General features: G+C 41.9%; 1 protein-coding gene across 7 annotated transcripts in view; it reads left to right on the plus strand.

Annotated features, from left to right (window-relative positions):
• IFT81 (intraflagellar transport 81) overlaps positions 1 to 25,516 on the plus strand; it is a 191,455-nt gene that overhangs the window by 89,533 nt on the left and 76,406 nt on the right. Inside the window, exons 1-7 of one of the 7 annotated variants that reach the window (XM_081790669.1) lie at positions 7,453 to 7,474; positions 18,286 to 18,444; positions 18,964 to 19,067; positions 19,472 to 19,652; positions 21,772 to 21,861; positions 23,720 to 23,785; positions 24,098 to 24,208. In XM_081790669.1, coding sequence (XP_081646795.1) covers positions 18,301 to 18,444; positions 18,964 to 19,067; positions 19,472 to 19,652; positions 21,772 to 21,861; positions 23,720 to 23,785; positions 24,098 to 24,208 — 696 coding nt within the window. In that variant the 5' untranslated portion in view covers positions 7,453 to 7,474; positions 18,286 to 18,300. Of the gene's footprint in view, positions 1 to 7,452; positions 7,475 to 15,421; positions 15,690 to 15,788; positions 15,909 to 15,997; positions 16,121 to 18,285; positions 18,445 to 18,963; positions 19,068 to 19,471; positions 19,653 to 21,771; positions 21,862 to 23,719; positions 23,786 to 24,097; positions 24,209 to 25,516 lie in introns of those variants that run through there. The other 6 variants (XM_060612234.3, XM_081790671.1, XM_081790672.1 and 3 more) reach the window with 6 other exon arrangements.

The raw sequence follows: 25,516 nt of genomic DNA on the forward strand, positions 1-25,516 counted from the left end.
GGGCTTTGGGGTCTCAGGTGAGAGTTCATATGCCAGTTCCTGTGCTTCCTGGCTGTTGGACCTTGTGCCTATGTCTTAACTTCTCTGAGCTTTAGTTTCCTAGTCCACCTTCCAAAGCAGTTGTAAGGATTCAGATCATTTCTATAAAGTGCCCAGCAACCAATGAGGATTCTTGGCCTCAAGACCACTGGTGGCTACCTTGAAAAAGGTAAAGGAAGTCCAGGAAGTCTGGGTGGCAAAGGAAGAATAAGAGAAAAATCCCAAACAGACTATCTAGAAAAGCTCCTTAGAAGTCTAGCAAGAGTGAAACCATAATGGATGAATTTTCTGGTTCTCACTCTTCTCCCTCTAGAAGGAGCTAAGAGTCAGGAATTCCAGATGCTGCATCTAAAGCTAACTCTGTGCCCTCTGGCGAGTCCCTTCCCCACTGGGCACCTTAGTTTCCCAGGGGTCGTTCTCCAGGGTCCCTCTCCTCTCTGTAACCACTGCAGCACCACTGCTGACCAGCAGAGGGCAGCGATGCCCCAACATTCACTATGGAGTCTGCCTCCTAGTCTAATTTTGTTTGCTCTGTTGCTATTGTCTGACTCCAGACAAGAAATAGAGATAGTGGTATGTTTCTCTTTTTCAAAGAGTCTTATTTTATCCTCAGTGCGCAGCCAGAATAAGGTCTTGCCACAGGATACAGATGAGGAAACAGAACTCAGAAGCATAAGAAACTTAACAAGGCCACATAGAAACAATTGACTGACAATTTTGGTCACACCACATCCTAAATTTAGACTGTTCCAATTCTGGAGATGCATTGCAATATGTCTGATCTGCTTAGTGTGGATAATCCATTTTTTACTTTATGGTTCATGAAGTATTTTCTGATCCTTAATGTCAGAGGATTCTAATCTTGTTCTCACCAGTGTACAGTTGAGCAAATGGAGGCTTCTAGAGGTTATGCCATTTGGCTTAGCATTTCCTTAATCAGCTCCATCTTAAAGGTCGTTGGGTAGACTCCAGAAATATTAGCTTAAAAAGTACAGAACTTGGTGTTTCGCAGCAGTTTTCATGTGATGGGACATAGTTCTAGTCCAAATACTGTTACTTGTTTGCAAAAGGTATTTGGCCCCTCTCTGTCTCAGCACGGTGATTAGCAATTCCATGTGGAACTGGAATAGCTGGAGATTGACAGGGGTACTCAAAAGGGACTATCAAATGATATACCTGTCCCCAGCTCCAGATTTTGATATCCACCCCCAACCACTGAATCTCTGGGTGTTTCTTGTTTTGGGGTTTTTTTTTGTTTTTGTTTTCGTTTTCGCTTACTTTGTCTTAAGTAGGCTTCACCCCTAATGCAGAGCTCAATGTGGGGCTTGAACTCATGACCCTGAGATCAAGACCTGAGCAGAGATGGACACTTGACCAACTGAGCCACCGAAGAGCCCCGAGCATCCCTGTTTTTGATGGCTGTTTCATTTGTATGTTTTGCAATGTCTTTAATAAACCCTTGGGTTGGTTAAGATGCTGTAACAGAAAGGCACAATTCAAATTAGCTTCAACACTTAAAACATTAAGGAAGATTTTACTTCATATAACAAGTAAATTCCAAGGTGGCTTATGAAGCAACCCAACAAATCAGTAGAATTATCCTCCCCAAAATGTCAATAGTGCTGAGGCTAAGAAACCCTGAATTAGACCAGATAGGATTCACCCTTTACAGCAGGGGTTGGGGCTGGGGTCTGCTTCAGTAAAGTACATGGCAGGAGGACACCACACACAATTGGGTTTGGAGAGTCTGAAAGAGGAAAGGAGGACTGGCTTTTAGGAAGGAAATCAGCAGTCTGTTATAAATCCCGATGCTGTAAATTTAGCTCTCAGGGAGGTCGGGCTGGCTCTTACACTGAGTACACCCTGCTGTTGGCAGTTAGGGGAATATAAGAGAATCAATACTTGGCTCTTACATTTATCCTGCTTATAGTTTGGCTGTTTATTTTTTATTTACTTATTTATTTTAAGTTTATTTATTTATTTTGAGAGAGAGAGTGCGTGCATGAGCAGGGGAGGGGTAGGGAGAGAGAAGTTATGCCATTTGGCTTAGCATTTCCTAATCAGCTCCATCTTAAAGATTGTTGGGTAGACTCCAGAAATATTAGCTTAAAAAGTACAGAACTTGGTGTTTCGCGGGCTCTGAGCTGCCAGTGTGGAGCCCAACACGGGGCCTGAACTCATAAACCGTGAGATCATGACCTGAGCCAAAATCAAGAGCCAGACCCTCAACTGACTCAGCCACTCAGGCACCCCTATAGTCCAGCTGTTTAAACCAGACTTGTATTACTTCCTTTTTCACTATTACCATTTGTCATTTTTTTAAAAAATTGTAGACAATACTGAAAGGAATAGAGAAGAGCCAGAATCACCCATATCCAGGCAAGGTAGCTAATGTTATTGTTTATTTTCTTCTTATGTAGGCCCCTTCTTATTTTCTTCTGATGTAGGCCCTGTTTTCTAATTGTTGATTTCATGCACATCGTTTCCTCATTCTTTCATTCAACAGCTATAGAGCTGAGTGCTGGTGTGTGTGGTTCAGATTCTCACTGTACAGAGACACAATTTCATTGGAGCCCACAGTGGTCGAATAGGGGAGGGGTAGCCTGGGTCTGGAAATCCACTTTAGTAGGAAAGAGCATATGAGGATGGAATGAGAGGAGGGGAATGTCCCAGAAACAAAGGCAGAGCAGGTAAGGGTAGGAGGGAAGACTGATGGGTACTGCAAGGCCAGAGGGAAGGAGTCCATGGCAGGGAAGATTCTAGGTGTAATAGACATGCCTGTCTGGCATTCATCCCCGCTTCTGATAACACCACCCAATTTTACTTTGGGGGAGTCACTCCTCCACTATCAACCCTCAGCTCCTGGGGTGTAGCGAACCTGGTCCCCTTTGTTTGGTGGTGGTCACATGACCAAGACTGGCCAATCAGCACACCATATCCCTCTGGCGGGTGATTGGCTCCCGGGTGCACTCATAACTAGATTACACTAATCGGGACCAGTGAGACTCAATTCCATCTGTTGGCACCATCTGGAAGAAGAAGCCCTCTTTCTATTGGATTTGAAGCTAGGATGAGACCTCGAACTGCTGGTAGAAGTCTTGGCTTCATGAGTGGAGGGCTACCTGAAAATAAAGCCAATGGAATAAGGAGTGAAACCAAGAGAGAAGAATTGTTGGAGTTCTGAGGACAATATTTGATCTTCTAGATTCAGTTGTGCTTGAAGCCTATGGCTCCTTTGGATTGTCCAGTTATATGAGCTAATAAATTACCTTTGTTTTTCTTTTTTCTTTCTTATTTTATTTTATTTTTTTGCTTAAGGAAGTTTCAGTTAACTTTCTTCTGCAACTGAAAGGTTTAATACACTTTGCAGCCTAGAGTAATGGAAAAAGCATCAGAATCCTCGGGGTCAGTAGGACTTTGCTCTGCCACTAACCAGCTGTGTCCCTGGGCAAACCACTTCATCTCTCCAGGACTCAACTCCTCTCTAAAATGGACAAAATAATATGTGCCTCTTGGGTTCTTGTTAGAAGTGAATGACAGTGCTCTGTGCGCTAAAAGGAAACGAAAATGTAGAGGATTCTTATGTAATTGCAGGGATAATTTTAGGAAGGAAATTCCAGAAGGGCTAGAAGGCTGGCATGGTAAACTTGGATGCTGAAAGTGCCAGGTGGTGATCTAAGTGAAGTGAAGTGGGATCAGGTGCAAGAAAGATCATAGACCTCCTGGTCTACTCTCCCCCCTTTGATAAATACATGAGAAAAGGAATATTATTCTAAGAAAAATGGCAGCGCAAACATGATCAGCAACTGGCACGAGCTCCAGGATCACAGACGATGGGGTGTGGGGACTGTGGAAAACTGGACAGTGCGCATCCCATCTGAGGCATGCAGCCTCTTCTCAGTCCTAGCCAATCTGCCACATGGTATATCCAGGTTTCCTAAATTTTTGAGGGAACCCAGAAATCCAGACAGTCTGAATAAATAGAATCGAGAGGCATTGGTTTTGATTGTCCTCATCTTGAAATATCTCAATTTCCAAACGTTGGTTCATTCTGTTGGTTGGTTTGTTTAGCACTCTGTGAACCAAACACAACTTGCCTACCTGTCAAACTTAGCGCTCAGAATGCTAGTTTGTCGTCCCTTGTGTAGGTGCCCGGATGAATCTCCATTGGAAGAATGAGAGAAGGTGGTTAGCAGGGAGATATCCATACAAAACCAAAGGATAGGTGGAAGGTTCATGCAAGAGGACCTTCATCCTCTCCTGGAAAGCAGCTCCATAAATATTCATTCAATTCTCACATCAACCCTATGGGATAAGGCAGGTTGGTTCCATTATGCAGATGGGAAACCGAGGCTCACGGAGTGCCCACATCCACAAGTTACAAAGTAGCCCCTCAAAGCAGTACTCCTTACCTCCTTGCTGGTGGTACCCAGGTAGGAGATGACTTTGAAGTTCACTAAGAAGCTCAAGGCATTCCAAGGAAAATGGACCCTTTGGCTTAAAGGATGCCAACCTGGCTTTGGAACCCACTATATCTCCAATAACTTTTAGATCTCCTTGCCTTAAAGTGAATATTAGCACTGGGCAGCACTTTTCTGATGATGTGGCAGCTACAGAGTGTACCGTTCAGAAGTCCTTCAGGAGAGTCTGCTGTGAAGAACATGGTTGATTGACAGCCCTGGGTCCTGCCCTCTGGCTCTGCCAAATTCACGCTAAGGCTGTATTTCCCCCTGGCTGCTCCCAGCCAACGACTGAGCACAGTGGGACAGTTATCTGCTAGCAAGGAAATAGGGTTTCACATTGTAACAGTGATGCCCATGGGCCCTGGAACCAGAATCATTAGGGCGTGTGCCCTGCTTGCCAGTGGTCTGACCGTTAGAAAGTTTCTTAACCCACTTTGAGTCTCTACTTCCTCATCTGTTGAATCAGTGATTCTCAACTGGAGCAATTTTATTCCCCCCCCCCCCCCCGCCCCGGGGACATTTGGGAGTGTCTAGAGATGTGTTTGGGTTGTCACAATTGGAGGAACTAGAGGGAGAGGGGGTTACTGCTACTGACACCATGTGGTGAGAGGCCAGGGACATTGCTGAATATCTTACAACGCAAGAGCAGCACCCCAGGCGCACATGCACACGCACACACACCCCCCAAGGAATGATCCAGCCTGAAATGTCCATAGTGCTGGGGTTAAAAAATCCTGGGTCAAATGGAGATGGTAATGGTAGCTAATTCAAAATGCTGTTGTGAGGGTCCTCTGGCATCATGTTTTCAATACCTACCATTTCCACTTTCCCCCACCCCCTCTGCAAAGTCCACAGGGCAGGGGCCCGATGATTCTAGATCAATGTTCTGTATCACCAATGACTAGAACATGGAAGGTGCTGAGTAAAGTATTATGAATTGAAATATTTATCAGTACAAATCAACAAATGGTAACCATCATCATCACCACCATCATCATCATCACCATCATCATTCACTATCAACAGTCTTCCCAGCCACTGGCTCAGTGCCTGGGGCATAATTGGCCCTCTATGTTTGTTGAATGAATGAATGAATGAATGAGTGAATGAATGAAAGAATGAGAAATGAAGGCATATTTACTCATTAACCACTAATTTATGTACTTTGGAGAGATACTGGAAACTCTTGGGAAAGAGGCCCAGTCTTTCCCTTTTTATTTGCAAAGAGGAGTTTTGTTCGTCAAAGAAATGACTTGAAAGGGTTGAGACCTCTGGCAAGCCAGAGTCGGGGGGCCTGAGTCAAAGTCATGTACAGTTTAGGACGCACATCTTGCTTGGCTTAGGCAAAAAAGGAAAACGGGCCAGGCTTTGTGCAAACTCGCTGTGAAACAAGAGCTGTTTTCAGGGCCCAGGAACACGCTCTGTCCCATGTTTAATTTCTTCCATCTGTCTGGTATCTGACCTCTGCTGCACTCTAAGGCATTGCCACACATTGTCTGCGCACGTTCCCATATAAGGTGATCTCTCTCTCTCTCTCTCTTTCTCTTCCTCTCTTCCCCTCTCCCTCTCTTTCCAGGGGTTGGCCGGCAGCAGCACTCGCTTCCTCCACCCTGCTCTCCCTCTCTTGGCCTTCCCTGGCAGGCTCTGCTGTGAGGATGGATGGCTGGAGAGCGGGAAGGGGCAGGGGGCTGCCAAGGAATGTGGCAGGTTTATTTTTGTTCAGGCTGCATTCTTTGCCAGGCCTGCAGGCCCCAGCCACTTGGGGATGTCACATGCTGATAAGACAGTGGGGGTGACTGAGAGCTGTGGCTCAAATCTGTAACACCCCAGGTGTGAGCCGTCGTCACAAAGTTGGGGGGGGGGGGCGGCAAGGACTGTGAGGTCATGGAACTCACCTTTTCCCACTGCCTGGGTCTGATTCCCAGAAAGACAAGTTTGATCCTTCAGGGAAGCAATTGCAGGAATTGAGATCTGTAACCACTCAGACTGATCTCTGGGTAAAACCCAATGTTTGCAGCAGAGTGGAGCAGAGGCAGGTCAGGGTGAAATGATTAGCTGTGTGACCTTGGGCAGATTGCCTGACCTCTCTGACTCTCAGTTTCTGTATCTGTCAAAATAGTATCAACGAATCTCCTCAATACTACTCTAGAATCATAGTGAAATGTAAACTTGGTGAGGGCAAGGATCATCGTCTCTGTATTCACTGTTGTTCCACCAGAAGGTAGAATAGTGCCTGTCACAAAGTAGGTGCTCAAATAGGTGTTGAATGAATTAAATGAGACAATGCTTTAAGTGCTCAGCACCCAATAACTGCGAGGACGTGCAGGTGAGGCCCTTGCATGATGACAGACCACAAGGAGACAGCGTCCACGTGAAGGAAGAAGGGCAGCGGGCACAGAGGCCTCGGAGAGGAAGGGAGGAAGGAAGCCCCTCTGGGTGTTGTAGCCCCAGATGAGCCCCCAGCTGAATTCAGCCACAAGTCCGCCCAGCGTATCCCATGTGGAGCAGAATAACTGCCCAGCTGAGCCTGGCTGCCCTGCAGACTTGTGGGGGAAAAGCATAGTTTTTAAGCTAATAAATTTGAAATGCTTTGTGACACAGCAAAAATATCTCTGACACAGAAATGTTTACCTTATTCTGTGGGATATTTTCTATTCCACTACATTTCCTCCTCCTGAACGAGGAGGCGGAGTCAGGCCAGGGAAGATCCGGGTGAAGAACAGCCAGGGCGGGACAAACGGTAGTGCCAAGGTCTTGAGGCTGGGACAGCTTTGTTGTGTGCGAGCCACCAGCCACCGGAAGGAGGACTGTGGCGGGGGAGTAGAGAGAGAAGGCAAGCCTGGAATGAAATCAGGCCTTGCGCCATGAAGTGCCGGGACTTCAACCGACAGGCGCAAAGGCTGCCTGGAAGACTTACAGTGGATGGCCGACCTCCCAAGCCCCTGACTGCCCATCCTTTCTTTTTCATTCAGGTGAGATTCACATTGTATAAAATTAACCTCCTTAAAGGGAACGATTTGGTGACATCTAGAACATTCACAATACTGTGCAACTACCACCTCTATCTCCAGAAGATTTCCATCACCCCAGAAGGAAATCCTGTACTTGTTAAGCCTGTGCCCCACATTCTCCCCTCCCCTGAGCCCCCGGCAGTCACCAGTCTGCATTCTGTCTTTAGGGATTTGTCTCTTGTAGATATTTCTCATAAATTGAATCATACGGTATGTGGACTTTTGTGTCTGGCTTCTTCGACTCAACAAAATGTTTTCAAGGTCCATCTATGCTGTAGCAGGTGTCCGTACTTACTTCTTTTTTTAATGGTTGAATAACGTTCTGCTGTATATTTATACCACAATTTGTTTCACCATTCATCCGTTTGCCCATCATTTCGGTTCTGTCACTCCATCTATAGCACTCTTATAGACTTGGATTTGACGTCATCAGCCCAGAAGGGAGAAAAGTTCTTGGCAACATGAAGGAGAAGGCCAGTTTGTGCCCTGCTGATCTTGGCCTTTACTTGTCCCCTCCCATCAACCTTTTCCTGCGTGATTTGAAGCTTCCTGATGGCCCCAAATGCAGCTCCACTGCTGGTTACCCTTAAATACTCCCCCTGAATTCTATAAATACACCAACATTCAGCTGGGAAAAAAAGAACTTGAAAGGCATTTGAAAAGAAAATACACTTTTTTTCCCATCATGGACCAAGTGTTTTCTCTCTGTCTTCCCCCTCTGTGATTCCAGGGTAAGCACTTGGATTTTAAACCATTAGCCCTACCTGCATAAGAGAAGACTTTCCTTGGCAAAGCCCTCGTAGGCAGAGAAAGCCAGACGGCATGTTAACACTGGCCCTCCCACACAGAAAATCCCTTTGCCTCCTGCTTCAGTGGCCTGATTTATGGTCCTTCTTTCAGACTCTGCTGAGCCGGTTTTGAGCCAGTTTAGTAGGTTGTGAAAATGGCTTTGGGATCAGGGCTATCCGTGTCTGAATCTTGGCTCAGCCAGCTGCTAGGTTTGTCACCTTGGGCCCTCTACTAACTCTCCAGGTCTCAATTTCCTTAATTATAAAATAGAAAAAACAATATTGCCTTGCAGCCTTGTTGTGAAGATCAAATGAGACGATGTGGATGTGGGCAGTGTGCTGAAATGAAATTAGGCCTCACTCCATGCCATGCCTGGAGCTAGAGGGCCAGGGGAGCTTGGAGACATGGGGGTGGTACGGTTGACCTCTCCAGGCCTTTCTGCCCATCACTTGGATTGTATAATTCAATATAGAATTCAATTTATAATTTGCTCAGTCTGCCCCTCCAGATCCCCATACTACCATTTTCTTCCTGGCTCTTTGTCCTGGGAGCCCAGTCTGCACCTGATGACCTCAGCAGGGCTGCCTGCCCTTTTGGCACTCTTTTGGGTTTAGTCAATGAGAGACCAGATGGAAGATCAGAGGGTGGAAGGAGAGTGAGGTCAAGAATGGCTGCATCTAATGGGTTCTGTTAGGCAACCTTCTCCATAGAGCTACTTACTCTGTTGGGCTTTTGGTGCCTGTTCCCTTCTCTTGCTGAGTCAGACTTAAGGCAGCAACGGCTGCCTTTGTTGTTGGTATTTTGTTAGTTTCCCTAAACCCTGCCCACACCTTTATAAATGGTCCTTTATCAAGCTCTCCCAATTGCCCAGACTGTGCCCTCTTTATTCTGCTAGGAAGCTGACAGTTACAGAGATTAGCCATTTTACTCCACAGCTCAGATTTGCAAAAAGGACATTATTTTATAATCACCTGAAATCCAAATATGAGATCCTATCCTGTCATTATTGGGCATCTCCTTCTCACACACATCCTGGGTGTTGCCAAGTCCTTGGGCTCTTCTGTGGGGGCAAAGCTTCAGAGAGTCACTTGCAGTCTTCTGTCGCTGGCCCATCCCAGTGACTACTTGATCACCCACCCATCATCCCTGACTGCCTGGTCCTTTCAGGTTGAATAGCATCATTCGATGCTTCCACGTCAGGCCTGGGACAAGGAGTTTGGGCCACACCAGAAGCTACTGGATTCACGATGTGGCTTCCACAGGGTATCTCTCCCTTCTTAGGAGCTGCCCCAGAACGATCGACTTGTGATCCTTTCTCATTCTCCTTAGCATCTCTCTTCTCTTGCCTTACTTTGGAAGGAACTCCTCTCTCTACTTCCTCTTGAGGACGGCCAGTATAATCTCTCCCAAAGACTGAAGACCTTTACAAAAGGCAGGAAGTACAGCTTCTGATTTCAGCCTGCAAATCTCAAGGCAATGCACATTGTTTCCAGAGGAGGGGAAACAGAAGGAGTGCACACAGAAATTAATATTTCAATAAATTCCAACACATATGGGAAGCATTTAACAGAGTTCCTGACATACAGTAAGCACTTAGTAAGTGATGACATGATTATTATTTGAGCCCGATAAAAACGCATCCTATTTTTTCAATCCATACTTGTACCCAAGGACTTAATAGGAATTACATATTATTTTGACTCTTCCACACTACATTGCCCATTAATCTCCCCAAACCCATTAAAAAGCTATTTTACAAAAATGTAGTACCAGACACACATTTAACAAGACCTCTGGAATCTCATCCATCCAGTTGAATGTTTCACGTATTATTTATCTTTTTACCTTTTAGAAAAGCACATTGTGCTACTAAACATACCCACAAGATTAAATTGCCAGAGCTGAGACAATTTAGGATATATGCAAAACTCAATTCAGGTTTCTGTTTAAATTCAATTTCTTTCCTCTCCAAGTAACCTAGATGGCAACGGCATTAAATGACAATTAATGGATAGCAGAATAACCCACTTCCAAATTTGTTCCTGTGTCTGGGTCATTTTTCCCAGTTTTGAAAGAATGAGCTAAAGCGGGCAGTGTGCAGAGGAGCCCCAGATGGGATAGCATCTTGAAAACTGGCATTCTCTGAATACTCATGCAGAATCCAGAAATATCTCATGGTCAGGATGAAAGGTCTAAATTTAATACCAAAAACAGAAAATTGGCTTAGCTTCCCTGTACTCTGCACAGGAAAGTTCTTGTTTGGAAGTTCTGAAATGAGAAGGGGCTGGAGGCATTATGTTCACAGCATCCTCAGATTTTCATGGAGACCTGGGGAGTCTGCTGATACCTCAAGACCTCAGTTGGCCCATGATGGAAGCTTGGATTGATGAAAGATGATTTGTTGGGAGGAAATCAGGGAGAAGGTTTGCACTGATACAGATACTCCACACAATAAGTACAGGCTTATTTTTTCCTCTTCTGGTTTTGCTTACCCAGCTTTTAAGATTTAACCACCTTCCCTTGGGGCGCCTGGGTGGCTTAGTCGATTAAAATGCTGACTCCTGATTTCAGCTCAGGTCATGATGGCCTCACGGTTCATGAGATCGGGCCCCATATCAGGCTTTGTACTGACAGCGTGGGGCCTGCGTAGGTTTCTCTCTCTCCTCTCTCTCTCTGCTCCTCCCCAACTGGTGTGTGCATGCACGTACACACTCTCTCTCAAATAAATAAACTTAAAAAAAAATTTAACCACCTTCACTGTAGGAGACATCTGCTGTTCTTGTTTGCATTGAATCTCTATCTCTGGTAACAGAGCCCGGCTCTTCCTTTTTTTGGGAGTTGCCCTCACGTGACTCATCTATCAGAGTCATAGCTATTGAATCAAGAATGATCTGACACACTTGAGACCAGTGAAGAGTCGGCTCTGGGAATTTGCTGCAACTATTGGAGAAAAGATTTTACTTTTAGTGAGGTTGCTAGGCTGGAAGAATGTAAACCTCTTGCTACAAGCGGCCCATTCAGAGGGAAGTAGAGACAAGAGACAGAGAAATGGAGGGAGAAAGAATGTCAAGATGACATCACTGACCAAATCAAGCCATACCTGAAGGTAGAATATCCTTGGACTTCACAATTGCATGAAATGATGAGCCCCTCCTTGTTTTAATTTTGTACTAAACGGGCTCTTAAAAAATACACTTGACCAGGAGTGATTTTTCCCCCCTCTGAATAACCAGAGCAGGGATTCACAACCGTGGATGGCCTTGCAGTATCTACAAGGTTAAATAAGAGAGTCATAAGGGGCAGCTTCTAGATTCTCTCACCAACTCCACACCTGTCCCCACCCTCTTCTCCACTAGAGGCTGGTGAACTTTTAAAGCACACTTCCTGGTAACAGCGTCTTTATCAGAGGGCTTCAGGTGGGAAGCATATTGGGAATTTTAGTGCTTTGGTAGCAAGGGACAAGTAGGTTTCAACAACAGTTTGTTGTTAAAAACCAAAAACTGCTAAAGAATCCACATTTTGGGTTCTGTAGTCTACAACCATGAGCACCCAAGAGGCTAAGATTAACAAGAATTGAAAAGACAAACCCAAGAGTGAATGGCCACTCACCTCCCACTCACCCATGCCCTTGACGTATATACCCTGTTCATCTGACTTGGCCAATGGAAGTGCTTTAGCCATGAGACGGTGGAGGTATGTACATGGATGTTCACAGCACCATTGTTCATTATAGCCAAAAAGTAGAAACAATCCAAATGTGCACCAACTGAGGAATAGATGAACAATGGAATATTATCCTGGCCACAAAAATGGAATGAGGTACTGATACATGCTACAACGTGGATGAACCTTAAAAACACAATACTAACTGAAAGAAGCCAGACACAAAGAGTCACATACTTTATGATTCCTTTAATATGAAATGTCCAGAAAGGTATTTTCATAGAGAAGGAAAGCAGATTAGTGGTTGTCAGGGGCTGAGAGGTGATAGGGGTTTTGGAAATCGTGAACTAGGAGTTGATGGCTAAAGGGTCCAGGGTTTCTTTTTGGGTGATGAAAATGTTCAGTGATTAGATAGTGGTGATGGTTGCACAACTTTGTAAGTATGCTAAAAGCCATTGAATTGTACACTTTATTTTTTACAATAATTTTTAAAAATTTGAGTGTACTTGACACACATTGTTAACATTGTTTTCAGGTATCCAACATAGTGATTCGCTGTATGTTATGTTATGCTTAGCACAAGTGTAGTTACCGTCTGTCAACATACGTCACTGTTACAATATCATTGACTATACTCTCTACACTGTGCCTTTTATTCCCATGACTTAGCCATTCCTTAACTGGAAGGCTGTTTCTTGCACTCCCTTTCAACTATTTTGCCCATCCCCCCCTTCCCTCTGGCAACCACCAGTTTGTTCTCTGTATTTATAGTATGACTTGACTTTTTGTTTGTTTATTCATTTTTTTTGTTTTTTAGATTCCACATATGAGTGAAATCATATGGTATCTGTCTTTCTGAGTTATTTCACGTAGCACTATACCCTCTAAGTCCATCCTTGTTGCAAGTGGCAAGATCTCATCCTTTTTTATGGCTGTGTGATATCGTGTGTGTGTGTGTGTGTGTGTGTGTGTGTGTGTGTGTATTTTCTTTATCCATTTGTTTATCAATGAACACTTGGGTTGCTTCCATTTCTTGGCTATTGTAAATAATGCTGCAATAAACATAGGGATGCATATATCTTTGGGATTAGTTGAATTATACACTTTAAATGGGTGAATTGGGGGTGCTTGTGTGGCTTAGTTGGTTAAGCATCCAATTTCAGCTCAGGTCATGATCTTATGTTTGCAATTTCAAGCCCTGCATCGGGCTCTGCTGTCAGTGCAGAGCCCACTTCAGATCCTCTGTCCCCTCTCTCTCTGCCCCTCCTCTGCTCTCTCTCTCTCTCTCAAATAAACTTTAAAAAATAAATAAATAAAATAGGGGTGCCTGGCTGGCCTAGTCAGTTAAGCATCTGACTCTTGGTTTTAGCTCAGATCATGATCTCACGGTTCGTGGGTTTGAGCCCTGTGTCAGGCTGTGCACTGGCAGTCTCCTGGGATTCTCTGTCTCCTTCTCTCTCTGTCCTTCCCCAGCTCACACTGTCTCTGTCTCTCTCAAAATAAATAAATAAACTTTAAAAATTTTAAATTAGTTAATTAATTAAGTGGGTGAATTGTATGTATGTGAATTATACCTTAATGAATTTTTTTTTTTTAAATATAGAGTCAGGGTAGGGGTGGAAACCTTTCAGAAATACTGTCTCATATAACTGGGCATCCCTTCAGCTATTAAAAATGTTTGATACAGGGGTGCCTGGGTGGCTCGGTCAGTTAATCATCCTACTTTGGCTCAGGTCGTGGTCTCGTGGTTCATGAGTTTGAGCCCCATATCAGGCTGTCTGCTGTCAGCGTGGAGCCCACTTCAGATCCTCTGTCTCCCTGTCTCTTTGCCCCTCCCCCACTCACATGCAGGTGCACTTTCATTCTATCTTTCTCTCAAAAATAAACATTAAAAAATTATTAAAATGCTTTAAAAATGCCAAATATAGTTCAGCCAAGAGACATCTTTGGAGGTTTACAAGGAAGACTCAATATAGCATCTAAGAGGAAAAAAAAGTCTTCATGTGGGTGGCTTGACTTGGTATGTTATCAGCCTTCAGTGGTGTGGAATTATTGCTGAGAAGTTCCTCTTGGGCTCTTCAATGAATCCATTCAAGGTTTTATCTTAAATGAATCAGAGGGTGGTAGCAAGCCTTCCTTTGGCCTGTATCTAGGCCCTATAGATAGGCAGACACCTAATATGAGCTGGCTCCTCTATGTTCTCTCTTTTCTTGCTTCAAGTCGGAATATAAGCTTCTCAGTATATGGATCCGGGAAGTAGGCTGACTGGCCTCAAATTCTTTCTTGTGTTCCAGAGCAACTACATTAAGTATAGAATCCATTCAAGTTTGAGTGCAGAGTGGATTGCATTACTTACTTGAATTTACCCAGGATTGCATTCTCATAACTGAAAAGTATAGTGTTTCTATAATAGCTGCAACAGGCAGAGGAGGAACTAAAAACTACTTGATAAACCACTCTTCTCTTTCTATAGCCTACATCTGTAGACTCTACAGAAGGAATAAATCTAACCATCTCATTTTTTTTTTTTTTTTTTTACGTAGGGGAAAAAAGGTAAAATGTCCTTAGCTCTTCCAATGCCAGGCACTGTTCTAATCACTTTCCTTTTATTAACTCAATCCTCACATCAGCCTTTTGAGGAAGGTGTTCTTAGAGCCACATTTTATAGACAGATGAGGAAAGTTCTGAAAGGTGAAGCCACAAAATGGCAAACCCAGGTTTCAAATCCAGCTCGCCCAGAGAATCACCAATATGCCGACCAGGATCAATTAATTATGCAATCCCTATGCAGAATCTTTTGTTTTACCAAAGTTATTTAAATTATTTAATTTTTCAAGGTTTGAAGGGTTACCTCCTCCAACTCCTCATGAGCACCTGTGAGCCAGGATGGGTCTTTGTTTTCTTCCAACCGCCCCACAGGATGCCTCTGCTTGATAGTTCAATAGTCAGAGGGCAGCCAGCAATGGATTCGTCTTGCAATATTCTGTTCCCTCTGCCGGAAAAAATATCCCCTTTCCCAATTGGCTAATTTTCACTGGTCCTTAAACATCATTTTTACCGATGGAAACTTTCCTAAGAGTATCGTCCGTTCAGCCCCAAATAAGCTTGGGATAACTTCATCTGGGTCCCCCCATCTTTGGGTCCTTTTGTGATAGCATTTATCATAGTAGTATCAGAGTTGCCTCTAAATTGTTTCTATCTGCCCTTGAAGACAGGACCCTCATAGTCCTGGCTTCCTTTGCATCCCCAGCAGCCAGCACAGGGCCAGGCATATAGGAGATGCCTAATATGGAATTTGTTCCTTTTGTTTGTTTGTTTTATTTTTCTCTAAGACTGATGCTAAATCTGTAGTTGGTTTTTTCCAAGACGTTTGAACAGGCAACTACATTTTCAGGGCATGAGGAATTCAATTTTTTTTTTCTTCCTCTCATATTTTCCTTGCCAGCTGACATCACGAAGTACAGTGCTCTCCAGTCCTCGCCCTGGCTCAGGACCCGTGAACCCACTTTGCACGTGGGCCGGGCACGCCACTTTTCCCAGTCAGGGACCTGGGCCCCAGCGCGCGCCCCCGAGGGCCCCGCGGAAATGCCCTGGCCCACCCGCCGGAAGTGACGTAACGCCACGTCCTAGCAACCGTTGCCAAGGAGCTCGTCTCTAGGAACCCACTAGAGCCTGGATGCCTCCTGCGGGGGGGAAAAAAGTGGTTTCTTGACAAGAATTTGAGGTAACCTCGCCAACCCGCGCTCGGAAACTCCCCTAAGCCCCCCAAAAGAAAAGAACTCCCTCCTCCTCCTCCTCCCCCTTCCCAGTGCAGCACCTCGCCAATGGAGGGTCGCAGCGGTTAAGCCCCCAACGCCGGGGTCTGTGCCTGCCGAGCCTCGCGGGGGTCCAGGCCGCTCCCAGTGGGCTGAGCAGTCGGGGAGCCCAGATTACCCGCAGCGAGGTGCCTGGGTCAGATGTGGGGTCCCCTGTCCTGTTTCCCAAGCCCCGGGGGCGGGGGAGGGGGAACACTATTTTGGGGAATCCTAAGAGGCTGCTGGTCCAGCGTTCGTGCCAGCCTGGGACCAGGGCAGTGTCGTTTCTGTCCCGAGTTGTGCCAGATAAACGCACGTCCTGGTTTTAATTCCACCCCCACCCCCTTGGGCTCTTATGTGGGTAAGTGCTTGTGAATTAGTGTGGCGACTTTCCGCTGGCAGAGGGAGAGTAATTGCTTTTGCTAATTTTAGAGCTCAGAGCCCACTGGGCATAGACAACCTACCTGTTCAGTACATCTTTGTCCTCAGCGGGTGACCACCTGAAAGCTGGTGGGCAACCAGGGGGGAACCCAACTACCTTTTTTTCCTCTCGTGGTAACATTGTACTCGTTTATCCAAGTGATTTGTGTTTCTGAAAGGCAAGAGAAGTATATGTGTGTGTATATATGTTATATACTATATATACATAATTTCTAAATCATTAAAATTAAGTAAATATGTGTGTGAAGATTAGGACATGGACTTTTACTTAAAATACTTTTAACAATGAAAAATTTGCATCTCCAGTGTGGATTCTTACTTGATTTATGTAAAAGTTTTCCTTTTATGGATTGAAGGGCACCTCAAAATTTTAAACAGCATTATCTTTTCTGTCTTTTGACTTACTTTTAAACAATAATAATCCTTTACTCATAATTTTATTATAATTATGGAGAAATCATAATATCTTTACATTTTATGTTTTCCAAATATCCAGCTCCACCAATTAAAAAGAATCTATTTTAGAGCAAAATGCAGGCAGCCCCAACTTTGATAAAATAGCATCTATTCATTTCATAGTTAAAAACTGTTAAGGAACACTGAAGTAGTTCTTTCTGTATTTCTTTTTTTAGCAGTTCATTTTTTAATTCATTTTTAAAATTGCTAGTTTAAAAAATTGCCTGCCTGCAAAATTTCTACCACTCCTGCCCCTACTAAACAAGTGATATCTTGATGCAGGAAACACTAGGAACCTTGGTAAAGCCATTTCAGCTGGTAAATAATCAAATATTTAACCTTTTAAAAGTTATAATCACCACCAACCTACTCATGAGTATGTTTGTGTGTGTGTGTGTGTTTTCCTGGCCTTGGGCCTGTGAATACATTTATTCAGTCTATGGAAGGAAGTCACTGTTTTGATGCAGTGGGTATTCACAGATGGAATTAGGCACAGATATGTCCTTATGGAATTTATAGTTTAGTAAAGAAGAGAAAATGTACATAAATAATTAGTACAAAACAGAAAAGTAACTGTAAGAAAGCGGTGCAGATAAAGTGTGATTAACTTGGAGGTCAGGGACTGCTGTTATTCTGACACAGAACATGGGAGATAGAGAATGACTTCCTGGAGGAACGTGCATTTGGAGGGCAGGGCTTGAAAGACTTAGGATTTGCACCTGTGGAGATCAGGCAAGGAACAGGCTTTCTGGGCAAGAAAACAGCATCAGCTGAAGGCAGATGTGGAAAAACTAGGGAGCAGTGACTATTTCAGTCCGGTGAAGTTTAAAAGAGTGAAAGGTAACAATTTGGAAATAAAGTTGGGAAAGCTAAATTGAGCTAGATCTTAAAGAGTCTCGAAATGCAAGAAATTTGGACTTTGTGAGCAATGAAAATCATACAAATGATTTGGAATAGAAGCGGGGGCCAGAAAACTTGAGGCTGTTACCTTATTGAAGGCACAAGGAAACATAGGCCTGAATTACTCAAGGGTGGCAGAGTCGATGATGGTGAAGAGTGCTTGGTGGAGGAAACCAGAACAAAACCAAAGAGAGCGTACCTAGGCTAAAGCTTGCGCCATCCGTTCAACTTCAGTTGGGTGTGGCTGTGCACAAATGGGTGCCCAGGGTTGCCAGATCTTATTTTGACCAGAAATTAGGTGTCTGGATTTTAATGTAAAAAAATCGCCCAGTTTTTAAGCATGGGCTGCTAATTAAAACAAAATTAGAAGCATGTCTGTAGCCTAACAAATCTTTACCCCTGGGTAGTTGTGGAGCTGAATGGAAGAGATGTTAATATAGGTGGAATTTATTACTCATTTGTCCATATTAATTCAATGTTAACTCAGATGATTGCTATCATACCAGATGCATATATAAAAACATTTGGTATTAAATATTAACAGTATGTACTGTAACATTTATAATAAAGTCTTCATATTCTGAATTCTTTCAGCAAAACAACCCTTTTCTTAGCATTTTGTGTACTATGTAGAATTATACTTTTCATGCCTACCTCCTATAAACTTAATACTGATTTTTTTCCAGAATGTTTATAACAAGTATTAAGGAATTTTATCTCTATTTTTAGTTATAAGACCTAATTATGAGCGATCAAATCAAATTCATTGTGGACAATCTCAATAAGGAGCCTTTTAGGAAGAACTATAATTTAATAACATTTGATTCCCTGGAGCCAATGCAACTATTGCAAATTCTCAATGATGTTCTGGCTGAGATTGACCCAAAGGTAAGAGTTTTTCTTGTGATGAAAAGGGTAGCAGGAAAGCCAGTTTCTGCCTGTAAGTATCTGTGAGTCTTGGGCAATTTATTTAACCTCTGGGCCTTATTTTCCATGCCTGTAAAGTAAAAATAAATGATCTTTAAGGTTTCTCTACTAACTTAATAATTAAATTACCTACTTGTACCTTATTTAGAAATGATTTCTCTACTTCAAACATAAATAGATTTGGTCTTGGAATGAAAATGCTTTTACAAAAGGTTTTATTGTATTGCAAGTTAGTTCATGTTTCTTATACACTGGTCTTTCCACTGGATACTTTTTGAGCTTGACATTCTTAATACGAATCCTGATCTGACTTGTATGTACCCTCACTTGGAATCTGGGGGCCTCCATACTTCATCTGTTTTATGAAGAGTCCATTGTACCTGTTATGCTCTAGCAGAACAATTTTGTCAATGAGTTTAAATATCGTTCTTTGTTAGATATACAACAATAACATGTTTTTTCAATTTCTTTATTTGTTAGCAAGTTGTTGATATCAGAGAGGAGATGCCAGAGCATACAGCCAAAAGGATGTTGAGCCTTCTTGGTATCCTTAAATACAAACCTCCAGGAAATGCTACAGACATGTAAGAATCTGATCACATGTTGCTTTCTTAAAGCTATGCTTTAATATCCAAACCTTCATAGTCTACAGTCAGAATTTCTAAGTTATACCCGGTCTCCTTTAGTCAATGACTTCAGAATATCACTGAATATCAAAATAATCTTGAACTTTTAATATTATTTTGTCATGGAGAGTCTTAAGTGGGTCATTTCCCCCCTAATCAAACAAGTCAGGCAAATCTATTCCATTTTATCATTTATCCTTTATCTGCCCTTTTAGGTAGAAACAATAATTTAAACCTGCCCAGTCAATAAAGCATTAAGGCTGACTGTACCAATTTATGGCTCCAATACAACCTCCCCATGTAGTCCAGTGATATACTAAAGGTCTAATTTTATGTTTATTGTTGATATTTTCTTTTTGTAGGAGTACCTTTCGTCAGGGTCTGGTGATTGGAAGTAAACCTGTAATTTACCCAGTGCTCCACTGGCTTCTTCAGAGGACTAATGAACTGAAGAAAAGAGCCTATTTAGCTCGTTTTTTAATAAAACTTGAGGTACCAAGTGAGTTTCTTCAGGACGAAACAGTGGCTGATACCAATAAACAGGTATACAATACACAAATGGCGCTTTTAAACTATCTGTAATGGATGTCAATGTGCACATGTTTAAATACTTGTTAATCTCTCTCTAGCTTACTTGCTTCTCTGTATTTCCAGGTGGCACCAAAAGGTAAAATCGTTATTAGTAATGTTCAGCTGCAATCATGTATGAAAATATTGACTTTTTCACACAAATACCATTTCAGTGATAGGGGTATGTAGATAGAAAAAAATCCTGAAATTGGGATTTTAAAGTAATTTATTAAGAATTGTGGGTCAATAGGGTTTTAGGTTTGGGATTGTAGAGTACTTTCCTGATCAATTAGGTGACTATTACAATTTGTCATCCAAGTCAGCGAGAAAGGTACTATCATGATAATTGGGCAAAAGTATAAATTGACACTATCCCAGACAAATCAGGATATGCGAGCCCCTGAGAGGATTGTGTATAGGCAAAGAAGCTAGGTTTGAGATCTCAAAGGACTTCCCAGTCAGGCAGAAGGTAGAGAAAGGGCTAGGAGTTTGAAATTTCAGTGTACTTTCCTTCTAGAGTTTTAGGATATTGGGTTCTGGCCTTACAGTCTTAAAGCTCTTGACTACTGAGGATTCTGGCTGATCTGGCTCTTGGTCCTGGGATTTCAAAGCACATCGCTGATCAAAGACCATGGAAAGAGAGGATTCAAGCTTAAGATTTCAAAGGACTTTGACTTCTAAAAGGTGTCTCAGTTTAGCACTTTGTGCTTTTATTCTATGCTATGTAGACTGATTTGTGCCAGTTTGTTGTGAATAGTTTGTCAGTCTTTCTCTCCCAACAGATTATGAGGTCTGTGAAGACAGATATCCTGTCTTATCCATCTTTGTTTTCCTCCAGGGTTTTGTAGAGTTGCTTCTATACAGCATGTACTCAAAATTGGGATTGAATCAAAGCAATAAAAACTAAATGTTTCTTCATCCATGTTTTATTATTTTGGATTGTCATGGCAGTCATTCAAAATAGAGTCAATATTGATCTCTTAAGACATTTTGGGGATTGAAAAGTTTATGTAAATAATCATGTCAAATGTTATAGTAGATACCTTGGGAGAAATACAGCAGAATGAGACCACCCCAACCCCTACATTTGAAGGCTTTACATAATGTAGGAAATGGAGAAGCATAAATGTGAAATATTTTCTCCTCCCTACCCACCCCCATCAATAAACTTGATTAAAACTAATTCCTCTGGAGGAAGTTTATTAATAGTTTTTACTAAATCTGTCCATATAATTCATGTAAGAATTAGTGATAATAAAGACATGTTTGTTCTTGAAGCATATCTGAGATATATATATAAAATGGCTTATATACTTAGCCTGTCATTTAGCACAGACCCTAATAAAAAATGCACATTGTCTTCCTGAATGAAGAGTTTTAGAATAAATGATTTACATATTTGTAGGATATTATCAGTCAGGAAAAATATTATTAATTTTCTGTCATTGCTCACAAAAAATACTATTTTTAAAGAATTTTGGATAAGAGTTGTGATTTTTTTCATTCATTCCACTACTTTTTATTGAATATCTATATCAGTTATGCACCACGCTAGGTCCCAGGGATACATAATTGTACAGGATCAGTAGGATTCTTGTCCTCCTAACTCTCCTTGTCTAATGGTGGGAGAGAGGTAAGTAACTAGACAATTATAATTTTACATGCTATTTACTCTGGAATCATGACACTCTGACCTAGATAGGTATAGGGCTAGAGAAGTCTTCTCTGAAGATGATGTTATCTATGCTGAGACCTGACAGATGATGAGCTGAAATTATCCAAGTAAGGAAGTCATAGAGTGTTCTCAGAGGAAATAGGGTGTGCAAACTGGAGATGAGAGCCAAGAATATTCCAAAGATTTAAAGATCACCATAGTTGGATGATGTGAGTTAGGGAAGTAACCAGAGAGGAAGCTGGAGAAGTACTTAGTGACCAGATCTTATATACCTACTTTTTTTATATCTTATATGAAAGTATTTTTAATGCCATTCTATAATGGTTTAAGTAATCACTATAAGTTAATGAATAACCTGATTAAGAAAAGCCTATTGGATCTAGTCATTAATTTATAATTTTTTAACTTATCTTTTAGTATGAAGAGCTGATGGAAGCCTTTAAAACTTTGCATAAAGAATGTGAGCAACTCAAGACATCTGGATTTTCTACAGCAGAAATAAGAAGGGTAAAGAAAAGAAAATACAGTAATATTTTTAAAAAAATTTTTTAATGTTTATTTATTTTTGAGACAGAGACAGAGCATGAGCAGGGGAGGGACAGAGAGAGAAGGAGACACAGAATCCGAAGCGAGCTCCAGCCTCTGAGCTGTCACCACAGAGCCCGATGCGGGGCTCAAACTCATGAACTGTGAGATCATGACCTGAGCCGACATCGGACGCTTAACCAAATGAGCCACCTAGGTGCCCCTTAGGACTTTTGGTACATGTTACTTAACATTCTCCAAAAAAATTTTTAACATTCTCAACCAGGCGTGGAAACAATAGAAGTTGCTTCCTCAGGGAGGCTTTCCCTGATCTCCTACGTGAATTAGTTCCCCCAATTCTTTTTGTTTATCACACTTACCAGACTTAGGATTACTTGAATGTCTGTCTTCCCCACTATTTTTATGCCCTATGAGGGCAAGGACCATGTCTGTATTTCTTGTTCACCACTCTACCCCAGTGTCTATCACAGTGCCCCGTACATCATGGTAGTTTCTCAGTGAGAGCTTGCTGAGTATATTCGAAATGAAAGATGAACTCATATTAATGGGAGAGAAAGATCCATAAGTAGGATACTTATAGTATGAAGGAAGAATGATAGACCTTCATCCACTCTTCCTCCATTATGTCATGTGAGTAAACTGAAATGATAAAATAACCGAGAGTCTGTCATTTTAATTTCACTATTACCAGGGTGTTTTTGAACATATTCTTTGTAGAAAATATGGTAAGCAAGATAGAAATTAATTCACTTATAATCCCACACTGTATAGATAACTACTATTGACATTTTAGTGAATATATTTAAATCTTTTTCTTCATATTGTGCTATATATAAATGTTGTAATCTGCTTCTTTCAAGTAATGTCATATCATGACTTTTTCTGTCATTAAACATTCTTCTGCACAATTTTTAATGACTTTCATTGTATCGTGCCATAGTTTATTTAAAAATCTTTAGACATTTGGGTAATTTACAAATTTTAGATATAATTAGCATCTGTAAAACTCCTCAGAGAAGTCTTTGGCCTTCCATGAATATTTTATTAGGAAAAATTCCCAGACATGGAATTATCAGGCTAGATGGTATATATGTTTATTTTAAGACTGTTGATATTGTTCTCTAATACAATGCCACCAGGAATGAGTAAGAGTGCCTATATCCTCAGATCCTGTGAATACTGACTAGTGTGTCTGTTTTTCTCTTTAGTATTACTGTGATGATTAGACTATTCATTCTTTAGGTTTAGGAAGGAATTTTTGTTTGTTTTCACTTGCAAATATTATGGAGCTGTTTAACAGGAAGGTGGTTTATTTTTGAAGCCTTTATTTTTAGGAAGGGAATTGGTTAATTGACAAAACCAGATGCAAATTTATGTCTTGAAAACACCATAGTCTTAAAAATAATTTTGATGGAAAATTGGCAGAATATATAGTTTGGTATTTAACAGAGCAGATGGGATGTCAGCAGCTGTTGTTCATGTTTTTAGACCTGCACACTTTCCATCATAGAAGACTTTTGAAAAATCATGTGCCCATATTTGGAATCAGAGCACAAATGTGCTGGTTGGCAGCTTTACCTTGCTACGTTATAACCTGTTTTATTTGCTTTTCTAAATGAACACCAAGCTGCCAAATAAATTACCCTGCATAAAGAACCCTGGGGAGAAATAAAAATGCCCTTTATCCAAAAGAGGATCTTTGTTCCTTAATTCTCTGGTTATATGTAGTGAAAACGGTCAATGCACAATCATATGACAACTTTATTTGAATTCTACAAAGAATACTTTTCCTTATAATGTCTCCTTGACTACTTTTTAGGATATCAGTGCAATGGAGGATGAAAAGGATCAGCTCATTAAGAGAGTTGAACGTTTGAAGAAAAGGGTAAGACAAGAATTAGCACTGTAAGACTTTGGCCCCAAGTCCCAAGCACTTGCACAGATTTAGGAATGAAAATGAAGATTAAGCAAGGCATGGGTGTACATCTGAGGATGGACTCAAATAACATTGACAGAAAGGGAATCTCCCCAGGCAGTAGCCCAGAACTTTTAAGACCTGGAGTCTGGAACGTTACTGTCATCTCTAGGGAGTACTGTTTGCCAAAAGGAAATGATAAGTGGATGTCTGAGTCACATGACATGCTAATTTCTTTCTTAAACTTGACAGTAACATGTACTACTTATTCCTTTACTGTAGGTGGAGACAGTTCAGAATCATCAACGGATGCTTAAAATAGCAAGGCAACTTCGAGTTGAAAAAGAGAGAGAAGAATTTCTTGCACAACAGAAACAGGAACAAAAGAATCAGGTATCCTCACAAAAGTTTATATTCTTATGGTGAAAGAAATACTTCCTTTTGGTTATCCAAATGTAAAGAAAAAAGAATTCTAGATTGTGGAAGTTCATGTTTCCTTTTGTTAATGTGATGGAATACTTTTTCAAAGGATTTTGTGTCACCAGTAACAATAATGCTACTTTTTAGGTTCAGTACCCAGTATATATCTGTGTACTACCTTCTAGCTTGTGCTTAACTCATGTTGAGCCAACATCACAGAGCATTCATCATAATGTTAAGCATTAAGATTAACTGCTGATAAAACTTCCAGAATCTCCAAAGGGTGTCCTGAGATTCGGGGCCTATGAGAACATCCATTTTATTCCACCGATCACAGTATCCACTACTAGACTTTATTCCAGTGGCGAATAAGCAAATCATGAAAAGGTGCAAAATCACCCACATTCCACATTTTTAGACTTTGCCTTAAAGAAAAAATAATTCGGCTAGAAAAGATTATTTTTACTTTATTAAAAATTTGTCTTAGGGGCACCTGGGTGGCTCAGTCGGTTGAGCATCTGACTTCAGCTCAGGTCATGATCTCACGGTCTGTGAGTTCGAGCCCCGCGTCAGGCTCTGTGCTGACAGCTCGGTCTGGAGCCTGCTTTGGATTCTGTGCCTCCCTCTATGCCCCTCCCCCGCTCATGCTCTGTCTCTCTCTCTCTCTCTCTCTGTCAGAAATAAACATTTAAAAAAAATTAAAAAAAAATTTGTCTTAAAACTGAGTAGACTAGGGGCACCTGGGTGGCTCAGTCAGTTGAGCATCCGACTTTGGCTTAGGTCACGATCTCACAGTTGGTGGGTTCGAGCCCCATGTCGGGCTCTGTGCTTACAGCTCAGAACCTGGATCCTGCTTTGGATTCTGTGTCTCCTTCCCTCTCTGCCCCTCCCCTGCTCATACTCTGTCTCTCTCTGTCTCTCAAAGGTGAATAAATGTTTAAAAAAAATTAAAAACTGAGTAGACTATACATTAAAAATACACTTTGAAACAGCTCCATTTCCTACTCAATGAGATGTTTGGCTCTTTTGGAACTTGATTTGGCATCATGGTAGTTCCACTGCACTAGTAAGCTGCATTGCTTGGTCCCTGAATGGTCATCTAGCATCAGTGTCTGAGACACTGAGAGAGAGAGAGAGAGAGAGAGAGAGAGAGAGCAAGAGCGCTCAGTGTGGGGCCTGATGCGTGGCTCAATCTCACAACCATGAGATCATGACCTGAGCTCAAATCAAGAGCTGGATGCTTAACTGACTGAGCCACCCAGGTGTCACACATCAGTGTCT

This window comes from Panthera onca, chromosome D3 (assembly GCF_046562875.1).
Source record: "Panthera onca isolate mPanOnc1 chromosome D3, mPanOnc1 haplotype 2, whole genome shotgun sequence".
Classification (NCBI taxonomy): domain Eukaryota; kingdom Metazoa; phylum Chordata; class Mammalia; order Carnivora; family Felidae; genus Panthera; species Panthera onca.